Source organism: Sarcophilus harrisii, chromosome 5 (genome assembly GCF_902635505.1).
Source record: "Sarcophilus harrisii chromosome 5, mSarHar1.11, whole genome shotgun sequence".
Lineage (NCBI taxonomy): Eukaryota > Metazoa > Chordata > Mammalia > Dasyuromorphia > Dasyuridae > Sarcophilus > Sarcophilus harrisii.
Window position 1 is genome coordinate 182508669 of NC_045430.1, and position 18113 is coordinate 182526781.

An 18113-nucleotide genomic window follows, 5' to 3' on the forward strand; every position below is an offset into this window, starting at 1 on the left:
CAAGGCACTGGTCATTGGAAGGGTGATCATTCCCTTGAAGATAATAAGAAGAAATTGGAATGAGAAAAAATTTAGGGGAAAAGATAATAGGTTTTGTTTTGGACATATTGAGTTTGAGTTATCAGCAGGAAATTAAGTGTAAAATGTTTAAGAGGCAATTAGTGAAGAAAAAGTCTTGCCTGTAATTTGAAAATAATTTCTTGTAGCCTTTGTTATCTTCACTGGTACATAGTAGGTGCATAATGAATATTTGCTCAGTTGGTCGATTTAGTTGTTTATTCACTGGCAAATTTATACTTCCTAAGTAAATAAGTACCAATTATGCCACTAAAATTACTAGCAAGATTTGGGACCATAGAAATAAGTTATTTTGACACAAATGGTAAATAGAAAGCGAATCATTATAATTCAGATGAAAGTGAACACTAAATGTAGTTTTAAAGGTACATTCTAGTAAGAGGAGATATAAACAAGTAAGCCAGAGGATTTGGAATCTTTTAACTTTGGATCTTCATTATTGTTATCAAAACTTATTTCTGCTTCATAACTAATGGCAGTCAGGAAAATGGTAAATTAATGATGATTGGGGCTTATAATACACAGGTGACAAAATATACTTATGTAATACTGGTAGAATAAATTGAGAAGGCAAGAAATGAACTTTCATGTTAGTCCCAAATGTTCTCTTAAAAGTGTAATAGCTGATGTACATTTATAAAGCTTTTGTTACCTTCTCTGTGGCATCCATGCTTAATAACTTAACAATTAACTTAATAACTTAACAATAAACAAATAACTAAACAATGAAAAATATTATGGATTATCATGGTTACTATTTAATATTTTTCTTTAAAGAGGCCAATAAAACTTAGAAATAGTATTTCAGAGCCCTCTGCATCTGCTTTCTCGAAGTTAATGTCCAAGGTGGCCCATTAGTTTAGTAACTTGGTGTAAGTTGAAGCCAGTCACATATTATAATTCCTTATCCATTATGCTTCATTACCTGCACACTCATACAATAGATTTTTTTCCTGAGAAAGAAGAGGACAAAAATTTCTACCAAAGAAGAAATAAGGAATGCTTTTTTGAATATTATAAATTTGATTTAAATATATGATTTTTTTCCCCTTATGCTTAGGAGCATTGCCCAATCAGAGGAGAAACTAGTAATCAGTGCATCTTGGGCAAAAGATGATGACATCAGCAGACTTTTAAAATCTTTGCCAAACTGGACTAATATGGCTCAACCCAAACAGTTGAGACCTAAGAGAGAAGAGGAAGAAGATTTCATAAGGTAAGAATCTTTGTTCCTAGAAAATTCATGAAACATAATGAAGTTTTTGTTTCAACTCAAACCCTAGAATTTCATATTGTTTATGTGGAATTATTTGGTTGTACAAGTAGAATTTTGAAGTTAACTAGAGTCTGTGATGCTTTTCTGAAAAACCTATTCCTTTTTATGTTGCTGTCTTGCCACATTACAATATCCCCACCTTTGTATCATTTTTCATCTGTATCTAATTAAGTGTTAACTATATAGGTACAGTGTTTTGTTATGTTAAAATCAACGTCTAGGACTTCAAGAAGGATGGTAGAATGAGTAGTCCTGTCTATGCTAACTTCTCTTCAACACCGTCAAACAAGAAATACACCAAATAAAGTAAAAGAATAACTTAGTTGAAAGGAAAGAAATCCTTACAGAAAAATTGGCAAAAAAAGAAAAAAGAAAGAAACAACTAGGGAAATAAGTAAAGAAAGACTTTCAAATACAAAAAAATAAGTACAATGAAGTATAAGATATTAAGAAGAAATCTGTAGAAGGAAAAAATAATACTGCAGCAAAAACAAAAATTAAAAGCTCTGACATCTATCCTGATGAAAATAAAATCTCTTAATAATGTGAACAAACATGAAACTCAACTGCTTTGAACAAGAAGTAGACTATCTTTATAAAGCATTGAATTTTCTAAGAGAATGGCAGAGATGGAACAAAAAAAAAGCAAGGACACAACTCATCCCATTGCAGTATAAGAAATAGTACTTGAGAATTCTACAGAACAAAGATGCCTTGAATGTAGAACTTTACAAGACAATCTAAAATTGACTGGACTCTTTAAAACAGGATGATGAAACAAAGAGATGAATACAATTTTCCAGAAAATCATAGAAGAAAATTGCCTGAAAGTACTGGAAACTGGTGAGGGAAATAGTGATCAATAGAATCTATGAGAGCAGTCAGAGAAACTCCAATATAAATTCTCCTGGAAAAATAGACAATACCTTACACAACCTAAATATCAAAGAGAGAGAATCTTTTTTCTTTCTTTTTTTCCCCCCTGAGGCAATTGGGGTTAAGTGACTTGCCCAGAGTCACACATCTAGGAAGTGTTAAGTGTTTGAGGCCTGATTTGAACTCAGGTCCTCCTGACTTCAAGTTTGGTACTCTATCTACTGCTCCACCTAGCTGCCCTGAAAAAGGAAACTTCTAAGCAGAAAAGAAGAAGCAATTCACATATCAAAAAGTATAGCTTTCAGTCATTCAAGCATTATTCCTTTGAGGAGAAATGAAGGAGGAGTCTGGAATACAGTGTTCCACAAAGGTCATAAATCTAATTCTGGAGGGAGTCTTATGGGTGATATAGTCCTTTGACCATAAATCTACTCTTTCTTTGATGCCCAAAAAACAAATGAAATTGGCTTTTATTCAAAAATTATATTATGCCCCCTTACCTTATTGTACTTTGTAAATGCTGCATTTTTTACAAAGTGAATGTTGGTGGCAACCCTGCATTGAATTGAGCAAGATTGGTGCCATTTCTCCAACTCTATATGTTCATATTATATTTCTGTATCACATTCTGCTATTTCTCACAATATTTCAAACCCTTTCAATGTTATTAAATCAGATATGGTGATTTGTGGTCAGTAATCTTTGATATTACCACTGTAATTGTTTTGGGGTGCCTTGAACTATTTTCATATAAGATGACAAACTTAATAATAAATTTTGTGTCTGACTGCTCCATAAATCAGCCATTTCCCTTATCTCTCTTTCTTTTTGGTCTTCCTCATTCCCTGAGGCACAACAGTTTTGAAATTTGAGCAATTAATAGCCCTACAGTGGCCTCCAAGTGTTCAAGTGAAAGGAAAAGTTGATACAGCAAACTTCTTTGTTATCTTATTTTAAGAAATCTCGACAATCACCCCAAATATCAGCAATCACCATCTTAATCAGTCAATAGCCATCAGCACTGAGGGAAGACCCTCCATCAGCAAAAAAATTACAAGTCCCTGAAGGCTTAGATAATAGTTATCATTTCTCAAAATACTATTTTTTAAAAATAAAGTATTTTTAAATTGAGATATGTATAGTCGTATTTTAGACATAATATTTTTGTACACTTAGTAAACTATAGTATAATAATTATCATAACTTTTATATGCACTAAGAAACCAAAAGATTGATGATGTTTTATTGCAGTATTCACTTTATTACTATAGTGTGGAACTGAACCTACAGTATTTCTAAGGTATGTCTGTATATTTGCAAAACTGAGCATACTGCTTTCATAAGAAAAGAAAATCAATCAGTAGAATCATAGATTTTTCTCAGTTTTTCTTAAGGGTTAGGAGAGTGGAAGGGGAAGAAGGCAGAGACAGGAAGGACTTACATACAGATCTGCCAAATGACAAAAACCTAACAGATAATAAGCAAGACAATATAGGAAAAATTAGTAATTTATAGCTTGACTACTGGGAAAGAGATTTTTTATTTGACAGAAACTACTGAGAACACTGAAAAACAATTTGATGCTTAATAGGTTTAGAATGACATTTCATACATTTCATTGCAAAATAAAACTCAAATAGGTAAAATGAGTAAAAAAATTCACCATGTTTAAAAGTTAGAAAAGAATAGAAAGTTTTCTCTCTCAAAACTGAATAAGAGAAAAAACTCATAACAGACTATGGCACAGAAAACATTCTAAAAGACTTGAAACAAAAATTTAAATTAGAAAATTTCAAAATGTTTATACAGACAAAATTAATGAAGATTAAAAGATATAACTGATTAATGCCTGACATTCAAAATCTGTAAGAAATGAATACAAATCTATAATATTCAAAACTGTTCCCCATATATGTGAACTCAGGCAATGAACGGTTTTCAAAAGAAGAAATACAGACTATGACTAGCCATCTGAAAATTTGTTCAAAGTGTCTGAAACTCAGAGAAATTCAAATTAAAACAATTCTCAGGTGTCATATCAATCCCATCATATTGACAAAGATAAAAAATTGAAAAAATTTAATGTTGGAAAAGCTATGGAAAAACAGTCTCACTGACACTGAGCTATGAATTGGTTTAACTATACCAGAAAGGAGTTGAATTATGCAAAAAGATATATATATTAAATGGTTCATTCCTTTTCAACACAGAAATCCCCAATATTAGATTAGATATTAACCTTGTATAAGGTTAATGACAGCAAGAAAAAATTCAGGCACAAAAATATTTGTTTTTAGCAACATTTATTTTTAATAATAAAAAGCCTGAAACAAGTTACATTCCCAACCACTAAGAACTACTAATTAATAAATTGTGGTATATGAATGTGTGTGTCATAATAATGTTATTATGAAGAATGTAACTAAACATGGGGAGCGTAGTATGAAACCAGTACAGACTGAGAAAAGCAGAACCAAATGAACAATACACGCCCAATTGCAAGTGTATAAATGAAGACAACGTTAAAAGTCAACTTAACTTAGGTTCAGTATATTGGATGATATTTGTACCAAACTGCTAAAATTAAAACACAAATCTGTCCTTTCTGTTATAAAATTATAAGCTACAAAAATTAAAAATGATATGTACTATCACAATTACTCTTTTAGGAGCTATCACTTTTTTTTTTAATAACTTTTTATTGACAGAACCCATGCCAGGGTAATTTTTTACATTATCCCTTGCACTCACTTCTGTTCTGATTTTTCCCCTCCTTCCCTCCATCCCCTCCTCCAGATGGCAAGCAGTCCTATACATGTTAAATAGTAATATGAATATAGACCAGACATTGATTTGACCTTTGATTGTTCCAATGTTTAGCTTCATCCTGTCTCTTTAAGGGTACATATATAACAATAGCTATAATTGTGATGATTATGTAAGAAGACAATTTCTGATATGAATTTTATATTTATGTGATACATACACATTTTTATTAAGTTTTCTAGTGTTGTGTTTCTTCTTCCCATTTTTCCACATGCCATTTTTACATAATATTGCGTTGCTTTTTGTATTTAACAAAGGCTTTTCAGTGATTTTTCTACTGAAGTGGGCTGCTTTGGGAAGTAGTTTGATCTCTCATTGGAGTTTTTCTGACAAAGACTGGATGCTCATTTATTGGATTTATAACAGAGAATTTGTGTTCAAGATAGGATCCTAGAGTCATAGATTTAAGTTCTTTGGGAGGGACCACAAATATTGTCTAGTATAGCCCCCAAGTGAGTTAATAGAGATAGAAAGAGTTTAAGTGACTTGGCAATGGACACCCACCCTGAGTCTCTGGGACAGGGTGTCCCGTGCCATGCTGCCTGATGACATCCCAGCTTTCTAATTTTGAGATTCTGTGTTCAGTTCCATTAGAGATGAAAGTTAAGGTTTCTAGTCTTATTTCAAAGAGAAGAACTCCACAGTGCTTTAAGGTCGGGGGAGAGAGATTAAAAATCAAGACCAGGCTTTTCTGGATTATCCTTTAACTAATTGAGTCATATTTCTTCCCAATCTTACCTTATGTTCTAATAAGTCTCTAATGTTTATTTTAAGAAAATGGTGAGGGGAGGGAGTGACCTGCTGGGGAGTGTTCTGTTTTGTGTGGGATGGTTTTTGTCATCTTAACCTGTCACATACTCCATCGTGATTAAAATCTGAAAGCCAAGTAAGTACTAGAGGACTCTTCATTAATATTCCAGTGTGATGGGCTTGACAAGGACCTTTGATTAAGCACATTAGAGGGCCTGGACTTGGCCTGACCAAGAGTAGTGAGAAGGCAGGTTTCACTTCCTGTAATTAATTTTTACAACTCTTACAGCTTCTTGGCACTTGTATGAATATGGAAAATGGTACTCTTTACACTGAATAAAGGTTAGAATGTCTTTATTCCTAAGATGAAGCCCCTTATTCTTCTTGTTTTAGCTTTAAAAGTAGACGATTCTTAGACTAACATTTGAATTGAATGAAAAATTTCAGTAACAATTTTAGTGATGAGAGAAGCTGTATGGCACAGTGGATAGAGACCTGGCCTCAGAACCACTAAGGTCTGGGTTTGAATCTGACCTTGGATGTTTGACAGAGACTGGCTGGATGAGCCTAGATGTGTTCTTTAGGTAAGGGGGTCAAACTCAAATGGAAATCAGGACTGTTCATCCACACATTAGGATCCCTGCAAGCTGCAGATAGCTTAATACTAAAATGTAATTATAATTTATGTTTTATAGTATTTTCATTTATTTGTTAAATATTTACCAATTATATTTTAATCTGGTGAGGGCCTACACTCACGAGTGTTGTGAGCTTCAGTGCAGTGCTGGCTGGGTATTTGATACCTTGGTTCTCCAGAACTCTCTAAAATTATATTCCAGAGAAGGTGTTCCCCTTTACTGGTAGATCGTTCCTCACTCAGGAACTCCCTATATCTGTGAAATCATGGGTCTAGTATCCAACCTATCATTCATTGATATAAAAAGAAAAGTATTACATAATTCTTACTTTACTTGGAAAACCTTGGGGGGTTTTTTGCATTGCTTTTCTAGAGCCTAGTCAGGTTTCTTTTCTTCCTAATAAAAGTCCCCATAGTCCAGGTGACCCAAAGACAGGGGTATGCTGGAATCAACTCCAGGAACGAGAGCTGATGGTCAACTTTTCAATATGAACATTTATACCTTAGAAATAAGAAAAGGTTAGAAATCAGTTTTTTGATTCTTATATAAGCATAGAAGCATATTTAAGAAAATATGAAGTACATTTGGTTAGAGAGAAAGTTATATTTGTTCTATTTATAGATGGATGTATTTTTTTTTTTGTTAGAGCAAGCAGTTCCTTAAGCAGAAGGATGTGACTGGTGGAACTACATTATTCTGTCTATGAGATCTAAAGAACACATATGTACTCTCAGTCAGAGCACATTTTACTGCCTTGCAGTCAGCTGAATGATAAGAATTTAAGTCTGTTAAGGGATTAGAAAGGTTACACAAACTACTAGAATAATAGTAATCGACCAGCATAATAATTGACAAGGAATTGAATGTGCTTGGGAATTAGAACTAATGCTCCATCAGTTGGTATCATCCTAAGCTCCATCACTGGTACTCTAAATTCAACATTTTCTATAGCTTAAAGGGCTTTATCACTTGGCCTCTCATACTACAGCTTTTGCCTTTTGTTATTATTGGTCTTTTGATGTATTAGGAAAGCACATTGGAAACCATAAAATGCTATAGAAATCTGAACTACTATTCTTATATGTCATGCTTGCTATTCTAGGCAAGAGCTCTGGTGAATATTTGAAGACATTATTAGAATATATCTAGGAGAAACAATGTGATAGAATGCCTAAGAGCCATTTATATTTCTAACTCAAAGGCAATAAAAATGGAAAATCACTGTAGTAGAAATGGGAAGGAAAAAAAGGTGGTTATTGAGAGACAAATATGAGGAAGGCCTAAAACTAAACATATCAACTTGTTTTGGACAATATACAAAGATAATTGCAAAGAGAAATCGGAAGAAATTACAAAATAATAATAATAATAAAAATAATAAGACCTGGCAATATTCAGAGATTTTCTCTAAAATTCTTTGATTGGTATTTGGGATGTTGGATAATAGAAATTATGTTGAGCTTTATTTTTACTTATTTGTGAAACAATTTAATTAGCATAATTAAAAAGACAACCAAAATATTCTCTTTTCAGATTAAAAAAATTAACAAACCTGATAATTATCATTCCTAAAGTTTTCTTTGGCATGATGTTTAAAATGTTAACAAAGAAGGCCCAGACCAAGTTGGAAGACCAGAACCCAGAGCAGCAAGTGCAACCAGAATACAAGACAGGTTAAGGAAGGGTGAAAACAGCTATCATATAACAAAATAACTCATATATGGGTGGACTCAGGCAACAGAGTTAGTCAAACTCACTTAGCAGAGCCAGGCAGATACAGGCACCAGGGCCAGAGGGAAGAGCAATTAGAGCCAGGGTGCAAATCTTCCTCACAAATTAGACCAAGAATCCAGTCAACCAAACTGTGTGGTAGAAGACATTACACTCATATGAAAAGATGCTCCAAGTCATTATTAATCAGAGAAATGCAAATTAAGACAACTCTGAGATACCACTACACACCTGTCAGATTGGCTAAGATGACAGGAAAAAATAATGATAATTGTTGGAGGGGATGTGGGAAAACTGGGACATTGATGCATTGTTGGTGGAGTTGTGAACGAATCCAACCATTTTGGAGAGTAGTTTGGAACTATGCTCAAAAAGTTATCAAACTGTGCATACCCTTTGATCCAGCAGTGGTTACTACTGGGCTTATATCCCAAAGAGATTATAAAGAAGGGAAAGGGACCTGTATGTGCACGAATGTTTGTGGCAGCCCTTTTTGTAGTGGCTAGAAACTGGAAACTGAATGGATGCCCATCAGTTGGAGAATGGCTGAATAAATTATGGTATATGAATATTATAGAATATTACTGTTCTGTAAGAAATGACCAACAGGATGATTTCAGAAAGGCCTGGAGAGACTTACACGAACTGATGCTGAGTGAAATGAGCAGGACCAAGAGATCATTATATACTTCAAAAACAATACTATATGATGACCAGTTCTGATGGACCTGGCCATCCTCAGCAACGAGATCAACCAAATCATTTCCAATGGAGCAGTAATGAACTGAACCAGCTACGCCCAGAGAAAGAACTTTGGGAGATAACTAAAAACCATTACATTGAATTCCCAATCCCTATATTTATGACCACCTGCATTTTTGATTTCCTTCACAAGCTAATTGTACAATATTTCAGAGTCTGATTCTTTTTATACAGCAAAATAACAGTTTGGTCATGTATACTTATTGTGTATCAAATTTATATATTAATGTATTTAACATCTACTGGTCATCCTGCCATCTAGGGGAGGGGGTGGGGGGTAAGAGGTGAAAAATTGGAACAAGAGATTTGGCAATTGTTAATGCTGTAAAGTTACCCATGCATATAACCTGTAAATAAAAGGCTATTAAATTTAAAAAAAAAAAAAAAAAGGGAAAAAAAATGAATGTTGAGGAAAAAAAAAAAAGACATGACACTGAGATAACACAGACAGGCAGCTGCTGGCATAGTGGTATAGCAGCCTGCTCCTTCTCAGGAACAACACTGACTCCACATCTGGCCCATTACTGGGGGGCCAAAGAAAGAGTAGCGTTCTGCATCTAGTAAAGGCATAGCAGCAGAAGGGACATCAGGCATTGGACTGAATAGGATTGGGTGAGAATTTAATTCCGAAAACCATAAAAATCCTAAATCATCTAAAGTAGGAAAACTTATAATCAAATCACAGTCTTCTGATTCTAAAATTGTATCTCTTTTCTAGTATACCACTCAGTATCTAAAGGGATAAAACATTCACTTGGAGAATTTCTGTGGACAGTATTGGAGATAAAAGAATGGGGTCAAGTACAGTTAGAAAGTACTTATGAAGTAGAGGGAGTTGTGATATTACCAAGATGTGGACAACAATTTTAGCAATTGGGTGAGAGTAGGAAGGGAAGGCAAGAAATAAGTAACAAGGAACTGGCGATCAGATAAAAGGCAGACTAGTGAGATAAAAGCTAAGATCATTATGAAAAAAACTTTTAAAAATCTGATGAAACTAATCAAATTGAGTACTGTTCCATGGTTTTTGGCCATAGTTTAAAGAGAGATCAGATTTTTTGATTATTACTAGCCTGGCAGACTGGCATTACACAAATTAGAATCATCTTTGAAAGATGGAAGAATGAGCAGTTGTGAAAAGCTGAGTGATAGATGAGAGCATCATTGTCACAACTGACTAGAATCAATTAAGCATCATTAAAGAGGTAGATCTTTCTACAACCTTTATCAATCTGACTTGCCATTTGCTTGGTACCTAATCTTGGACAGACCACTTTTCTTCATTTCAGCTTCTCTATCTTCATAATGAACCTTAATTGTGAAGACCGTGTATTTTAAAATCAGCCAGAGTCAGGAATTCAGGTTAGGGGAAAATCGTCAATCTTTATTCTCAGTGAAGAAAGATCGGAGGTGGAAGAGAATGGGCAACAGCAATGTGTGCAGCTGAGTCAAGAAGCTAGCTAGAGCAGCAGCCACAAGACCAGCAGCTACAAGCATGGAACCCAGGCCAATCTCTCCCCGCTTCTCTTCGTGTCTCTCTCTGCCTCCACCCACCAAAATCGTCATTTCCTATACAACACATCAGGACTTGCACAGAGAGTGGGCGGGGGCCATTCTTTATCCAAGCATGTATATTAATAGAGTGTAGTCCAATTACTATTTAGTCTCGTGCTTGGGACCTCAGTACATCAACTCAAGCCTCAGCCCATTACACTTACTTACTCCAAATGTAGTAGAAGTTAGTACAAGTTAATAGTGTTGGTGATTTTAAGAAGAGCCAATTTTTGTTAGCAGACCTGCAGATAAATCGTTCAAACTTTGTTAAAGTGGTGGCTGAACAGTGCCGTTGTCATGTAAGCACCTTAGGGACTATGATGTTAGGGTCCAAGTATGATGGTTCTACTGTCCTTAATGAAGAAATTAGTATGTTAAGATGGTTTTTACCTTACATTGTCCATTTTTCTTCTGGTCTGTAGTCCTACTTCCATTTTCATATTTACATGCTTTCGGGATGATATGATGGTTAGAGATTTTGCCAGGCTGCCTTTAGAGTGGAATTTTGTTGTTCAGTCATTTTTTAGTAATGTCTGACTCTTTATGTTCCCATTTGGGATTTTCTTGGCAAAAATACTGCAATTGTTTCCCATTTCTTTCTCCAGTTTGTTTTACAGATGAGGAAACTGAGATAAAAAGGATTAAATGATTTGCCCAGGATCATACAACTAGTAAATTTCTGAGGCTGGATTTAAACTCTAGTCTTCCTACTAGGATATAATTCCAGGCCTGGAATTATATCTATACACTGTGCCCCCTACCTTCCCCAATGTAGCTTTTACCTTCCACCATGTTTTTTTGCTGCCATAAAAGATGATACTGCTTATACTGGTCCACCCTACTTCATGGAATTTTACAAATGAATTATATTTATTGCTTTTGACAAGCATCTCTCTAAAGCACTTTTCTGGGCTCTCTTGGTCTCCTTGTTGTATAAGTTAATTTTCATTAGTTATACCACTAGAGAAAAATTTGATGTCATAAACATGATAAATATGAAGCATATAAGAAATAGAGTATTCTGTTCAACCTGAAGCAGTGAAATCAGATTCAAATCTGTGTACATATTCCCTGCAAATCTATTAAGAAGGAAGGAAGAGAAGGAGGACTGGAGAACAGGACCTCTGTCAGGATAGTATAACTTCGGATAGCCCTAGAAGGGGACACAGAACAAAAACATTCCCTTTGCTTAATGTTGTTTTAATTATTTCCTTTTACCTTTTTAAAAACTAAGGATTTGGAATCAGATTTTACTTTGTTTTATATGTATAATTATATTATTCATGATGCAAAATTATAAATTGCATTTACAGAAATTGGGTAAAATATTACAGGCATCTCTTACTAACACCACTCTAGCTTCTGCTGCCACCTAGGATGTTCCCTAGGTACATCAGATTTTAGCTAGTTTTTGTGTTTTTTTGTTTTGTTTTGTTTTTGTGTATGTGTGTCTGTGTGTGTGTAAGGATTTTTATTTTTCACGTAGGTCTTCTTCAAGAGGATCAAAATATGGCTTGTGTCTATCTAGCGTAGTTAAATAAGGAAACATTCATTTCCAGGAGACTGACAACTTGGCAAAGTATTTTGACCATGGACTTATGAAATAGAAAACTCCAAAATGGTCCCCATTCTTTTGCAAAATAACCCCTTTCCACTTCTGTATTGATGATGAAGAAGAGACTGCTAAGAATCATCCAGTTTTTAGGCAGTCTATAAATATAAATTTAGCTATTGGTATCCTATTATAAAATCCTTATACAATGACCAGTGTTGACATATTAGTAGAGATACTGAATTATGTCATTCTTCTTATTTTCCTTCTGTTCTCCTAAAAAACATGAAAAGAATTTACAGCTAAATTGATAGATGGATAGGAAGCTCTTTCTGACAAAGAAAATAAAGGAGTTGACAGAATTAATTTTATTGTGTGTCCAAAGACAACATTGAGCATTTCATGAGACATTTAGACATCTTTATATTGCAGTGCTTATGATAAGCATCTGCAAAACGATAACCATGACAATAATTGCAGGTTATACATTATCATTTTTGTGAAGGATAAAGATGTTAAGAAATTTCTTGAAGAACTCGTAAAGACCCTCAGAGTTGAATTGATACCTAAGACATATTAACAGAGAAAACTTTTTTTGTCCTCTGATTATATCAAGCAAATTCTAAAACAATTAGGCATATTATCTTCAGAAGTATTTACCACTATCCTGGAGGAGGTCCAACAGAAAGGCAGCGTGAAAGAGGGATTCCCTAAAGATCAATTGTGACAAACTCAATAGAAAAGAGGACCACTAAACCGTACATGAGAATCCTTGTGGGCTACATAATGACATTAAAGAACACATGTTAACATTATCTGTGTTCTATTGTATTTTTATCTGTATTATTAAATATTTTACAATTACATTTTAATCTGATTCTGGCAACAATTGAAAATCTGCAGGCCATGTGTTTGGTACCTCTACAATAGAAGATAAGATATTTTAGGTTCTCCTGTTTTAGATTGACATTGTACTGATTGTATCAAGACAATGAAAACTGCAGAGTGAGATCCATGATCTGGTGAAATTCATGATAGTAAAAGAGTTTGACTTAAAACAATCCACATAGGAAAAGCCGAGTAAATGAGTTCCAAATGCAACTGAATACCCGTGAACATTAAGAAATTTTTATTAACCCTGCAGTCCCTACAAAATATCAATTTATACCTCTCTTTTCACAACAAAACTTGTAGAAAAATGTGTCAGTATTTTTTGCCTTGCTTTCTTCTCATTTATCCACATATAGCAATCTGAATTCTGATCTCATCATTCAACTGAAACTTCTCTGTCCAGTTACCAGTGATCATTTAATAGCCAAATTTAATGACTTTTTCTCAATCATTATAATCATTATCCTTCTTGCTTTTTGTAAAGCATTCCACTCTATTCTTTCTCAATGGGTTTTGTGACACTGTTCCCTTGATTTTTTTTCTTATCTAAAAACACTTTCTCAATTTCCTTTACGAAATCATTATCCTGTTGTTGTGCAGTCATTTCAGTGATGTCTGATTTTCCATGGCCCCATTTTGGCGTTTTCTTAGCAAAAATACAGAGTGGTTTGCCATTTTCTTCTCTGCCTTATTTGACAGATGAGGAAACTGAAGCAAACAGGGCTAAGTGATTTGCCCAGGGTCAAAAAATTAGTAAGTGTCTGAGGCTATATTTGAACTCAGATGAGTCTTCCTGATCTTATGCCCAGTGCTCTATCCACTGTGCCACACAAGGCTTCATCTTTGGGCCTTTTTTCTTCTCATTTCCTCTCAAAAATCTCATTCAGCTCCCTTTAATTCATAAACTCATCATCTCTTTGAAAATCTATCCATCTATCCCTACCCTTTCGCTCCCTGTTTCCACAAAACCAACTACCTTTGGAATATTATCAATCAAATATCCTACCGGCATCTGAAACTCAAAGCAGAGTTCATGATCTTTCCTCTAAAACCTAATATTTTGCTAGCTTTGCCAACCAAGAAGTCATCTCTCCAGTGCCACATGTTCACAACTTTGGAATCATCCATTCCCTCTCACTTTGTATATCCAATAAACTGACAAGTCTTATTGATTCTACTTTCACCACATCTTTCTTAACTGTTCCTTTCTCTCCATCCACAGCCACCACCTGATTCCACAAGCCCTTGTACCTCTCATCTCTACTACTTCTGTTGTTCATTGGTTTCAGTTGTATCCAACTCTTTGTGACCCCATTTGATACTTCCTAATTGGTCTGCCTGCTTCTTTCTCCCTCTCCATTTCATCCTTTACACTGTTGCCAAAGCGATATTCCTGAAATACATTCCTAAAAGGTCTGGCTATGTCATCATTGTTCTGTTCAATAAACTCCAGTGACACCCTATTGTCTCTATGTTCAAATTCAAATTCTTCCATTTGGCTTTTAAAAGTTTTCTCAGTCTAGCGCCACCCTAGCTTACCAGCCTGTTCATGAGCCCATTTATCCAGCCAAACTGTGCTTTGTACTTTTTGTAATTCCATCTGTTCATCTCCCATCACTGTGCTTTCGTTGAAGCTATTCCCCATGCATGAAATACATACTTTCCTCACTTTTGACTTCCTGTTTTCCTTCAAAACTCTGCTCAAGACCTTTTCTGAATATCCCATTTACTAGTGCCTGCCCCCAAGATAACTATGTATTTTATCTTGTATAATGTCATGCATTATTTATTTTTCAAATATATTTAAGTGTACGTATTGTTTTCAAGAATAGTTAACATTCATAAAATGCATTTGTAATAAAGGGAGAAGATTGGTTTAAATGCTAACTGTTGACCATTTAGGAGGTATACTACCATTCTAGTGGACTGATGACCACATCCTCTGCAATCCTTAACTACATATCCTACCATCTCTGCTTTCAGTCCAACCACAGAACCTTTCCAATATTGTGCAAAATTAAAAGCTATTCTTTTTCCCTCGCTGAGTTTTTATTGTCTATTTTCCTATCTTGTAGACTCCTAAAGTGTGATTTTATAAGGTTCTACAATTCTTTAAAAAAAAAAAAATTGGCAGTGAAGCGGCACGAAGTTAAACCATTTCAAAATTCTGTGGTTGTAAGACCCCTCCACCAGCACCTTGAATGCACACAGATCCTTGAAGGAATGGGTTTACTGAGTAACTGGCTCCAGCTGTCGATCAATTATTCTCAATGTCATGGTTCCTGTGCTCTTTCCAGGTTGTTAGGGGTGATTACGGATTCCTGTCAAATGAGATGTCTACTATATATTCAACATGAGGCATTTTGTATTTTCTCAGTCTATGACTCTCGAGGCTTAGGAGGTTAAGCAAATTTTAGCAAGGCAAATGGAACACAGACTAGGAATGCCATGCTAGGAGCATGCACAACAGACATGCCCAAAGCTTGAAGATTGCTGCACAAGCAGATTAAAATTTTATATAAACACACTCATCTTGATTGTCACATTCCACCTGGCATTCCCCTACATGCATAAAAATGACCCAGAACCTAATTTTCTAAGATATTTGCCTTCTTATTGCTGATTTTAGCTGTCAAACAAAAAAAATTATTTTGTGTGCTTTATCTGGTATCAGAAATAATTAAGGTGCTAGAAGGATTGATTAGCATAAGGATAGGTTAAGAAATCTAGTTCAGTTGGCTGAATGGCAACAAAATTGGAGATAGGAGAACCATTTCCTGGGCTCAAGGACTCCAGTGAGGAATGGGGAATTTGTTTAGCATGATCCCAGGAAGCTTATCTAAAGTATCAAACTCAGAGAAAGCTTACTGAATACTGAGGAAAAGCTTCTTTTAGGCAAAATTGTCTATGCTGATTATCCATTTAGCCTCCAGAGAAGTCTCCAGAATCTGCAGTGCTTTGAAATATCTGGCATGCTTTGTAAGTTTTGGTTGGTAAGGCTGTTTATGAAGATCTTTTTATATATGAGGGATAACTGTTTGTGCATGGGCCAACCATTTAGAATATTTCCTTATATGGATATCTAAAAAATATTTTAGATTTAGATTTAGATTTAAAATAAAAGGTATTTAATCCGGGCATTTATTCTTTTTCTTACAGAAATTTGAAAGGACAATTTGCAGGGGTAGCAGAATTGGAATTGAGGGAGAAGGGTTAAAACCTATAATTATATTAGTATAGAGAATTCCTAGAGTGGAAACTCCTTCTCTGGATGCACTTGTGTTGACCACTAAGAGGTTAAATGACTAACCCAGAATCTCACAGAAAGTTTGTGTCAGCAGCAGGACTAGAATCTTTCTGACTTTTAAAGATGACTATTCACTTGCTGCTTCTAATAAAGAATTGTAGCATGTAAAATTTAAAGACAAAATCCTTAGGTAGGAATTATTGGGTTATAGATATAGATCTGGAAGAGACTCTAAAGACTATTGAATTCAACTCCCTCATTTTTTAAATAAGAAAAATTAGGCACAGAGAGGGTAACACTCTCTGTAGTAACACAGATCCTGAGTCAGGATTTGAATTCAGGTCTTTCCACTTCCACGTCTAATATGCTATCCACTCTGTCAACTTGCTACCTTTCTAAAAGCATTTATTATTTACTACTGCCTAACATAACCTCAAATTTCCTTATTCTGCTTTAAAGAGAGCACTTCTTTTCTTTTGCTTTGATGGTTGAAAATCAATGATATGGTATAATTGAAAGAGCATTGGATATAGGATCAGAAGATGACTTTTGAGTCATTACTCAGCCATGTATTACTTATGCTTTATAAGACATCATTTAATCTTTCTAATTCTCATTTTCTTTATTGTAAAATCAGGATAATTCCAATTGGTTATCCCTTGGAAATTTCAGATTTACCATGTCCAAACAGATGTCGTTATTGCCGTCATTTTCCTCCATGAATCCTAATCCTGTTTCACTTTTCTTTCTCTTTTTCTGTTTTCTCTACACTTCCTCAGCTTTGTAGCCTCTGAATCAAAATCAACCCCTTCCCTGTCACCTCTCCTCACTATTAGTCAGTTGCTGAGTGTTATTGATTCTGTCTCTACTACATAACCCACATCCACCCCCTTCTTGTCATTCACATGGCAGCCACCCTAGTTCAGGTCTTTAAGCATCTCTTGCTTGGATTACTGAAACAAACAGTCTTCTAAGTGGACTCCCTGATTCCAATCTCTCTTCCCTTCAATCTTTCCACACAAGTGACAAAATTCTTAAGACTCTAGTTTGATCTTGTCACTCTTTTTGTTGGAGAACCTTTGGTGGTTCCCTATTGCTTCTGAGATAAACCACAACCTGCCAAGGTTCATAATTTTTCAGCTTTATTTCACATTTGTATTCTTCACATAGCCCAGTTCCAACCAAACTATCTGAAGCACTACTCCTCAAACTCAATTTTTTATCTACTTCTGTACTTTTCCAAAGGCTACACCATCATGCCATCTCACTTTCCTTTTGATTTTCACCTGTTAGAATTGCCCTCTTTCTTCAAAGCTGAGCCCATACAGATCTTCACACAGGAAGCCTTTTCCTAATGTCCTTAGGAAGCTGTTAATGTTCTCTTCTTCAAATTACTATGTATGTACTTCCATGTGTATAGATTGTCTCCCCCAGCTCTTCATGCCTTGTAGAAAGAATATAGTTACCTTTGAGTAGAGACTATTTCCAGTTTTGTCTTTGTAACCTCAGCAGTAAGTACTTAATAAATGCTTGTGAATGTAATTGATGAGTGAGCCTGATACTTAAAAATATCACCTAGCAAAACCTGTCAAGAGTCCTAACCATAGTTTAGAGGGAGAAAGTATGAATTCCAGAGTTGAAATAACTTTGAAGGATAAAGAATTCCTGTGCATAATTGAGAAGTCCTATAGGAGGGCAGCTGGGTAAGATTATATGCCGCCACCAAAAATCCTTAAATCAGAAGGGAGACACACACACACACACACACACACACAAATTTGTCTTACTACTCTTAACTGAATTCTGGGTGCACTGTTCTGCCATTATAGTCCATTTCTGTCCCATTTGTGAGAAGGAAATGACTCATTTCTTCATGATTTTGTTTTCTAGACTAAAATGGTGGCTGGGGTGGGGATGGGGGAGAAATCTTCT

At 35.0% G+C, this 18113-nt stretch overlaps 1 protein-coding gene across 1 annotated transcript in view; it reads left to right on the forward strand.

The window, feature by feature from the left end:
• Nucleotides 1–18113, forward strand: part of EXOC4 (exocyst complex component 4) — a 913849-nt gene that overhangs the window by 766599 nt on the left and 129137 nt on the right. The window contains exon 13 of the mRNA XM_031941130.1: nt 1139–1294. Coding sequence (XP_031796990.1) covers nt 1139–1294 — 156 coding nt within the window. The remainder of the gene's footprint in view (nt 1–1138; nt 1295–18113) is intronic.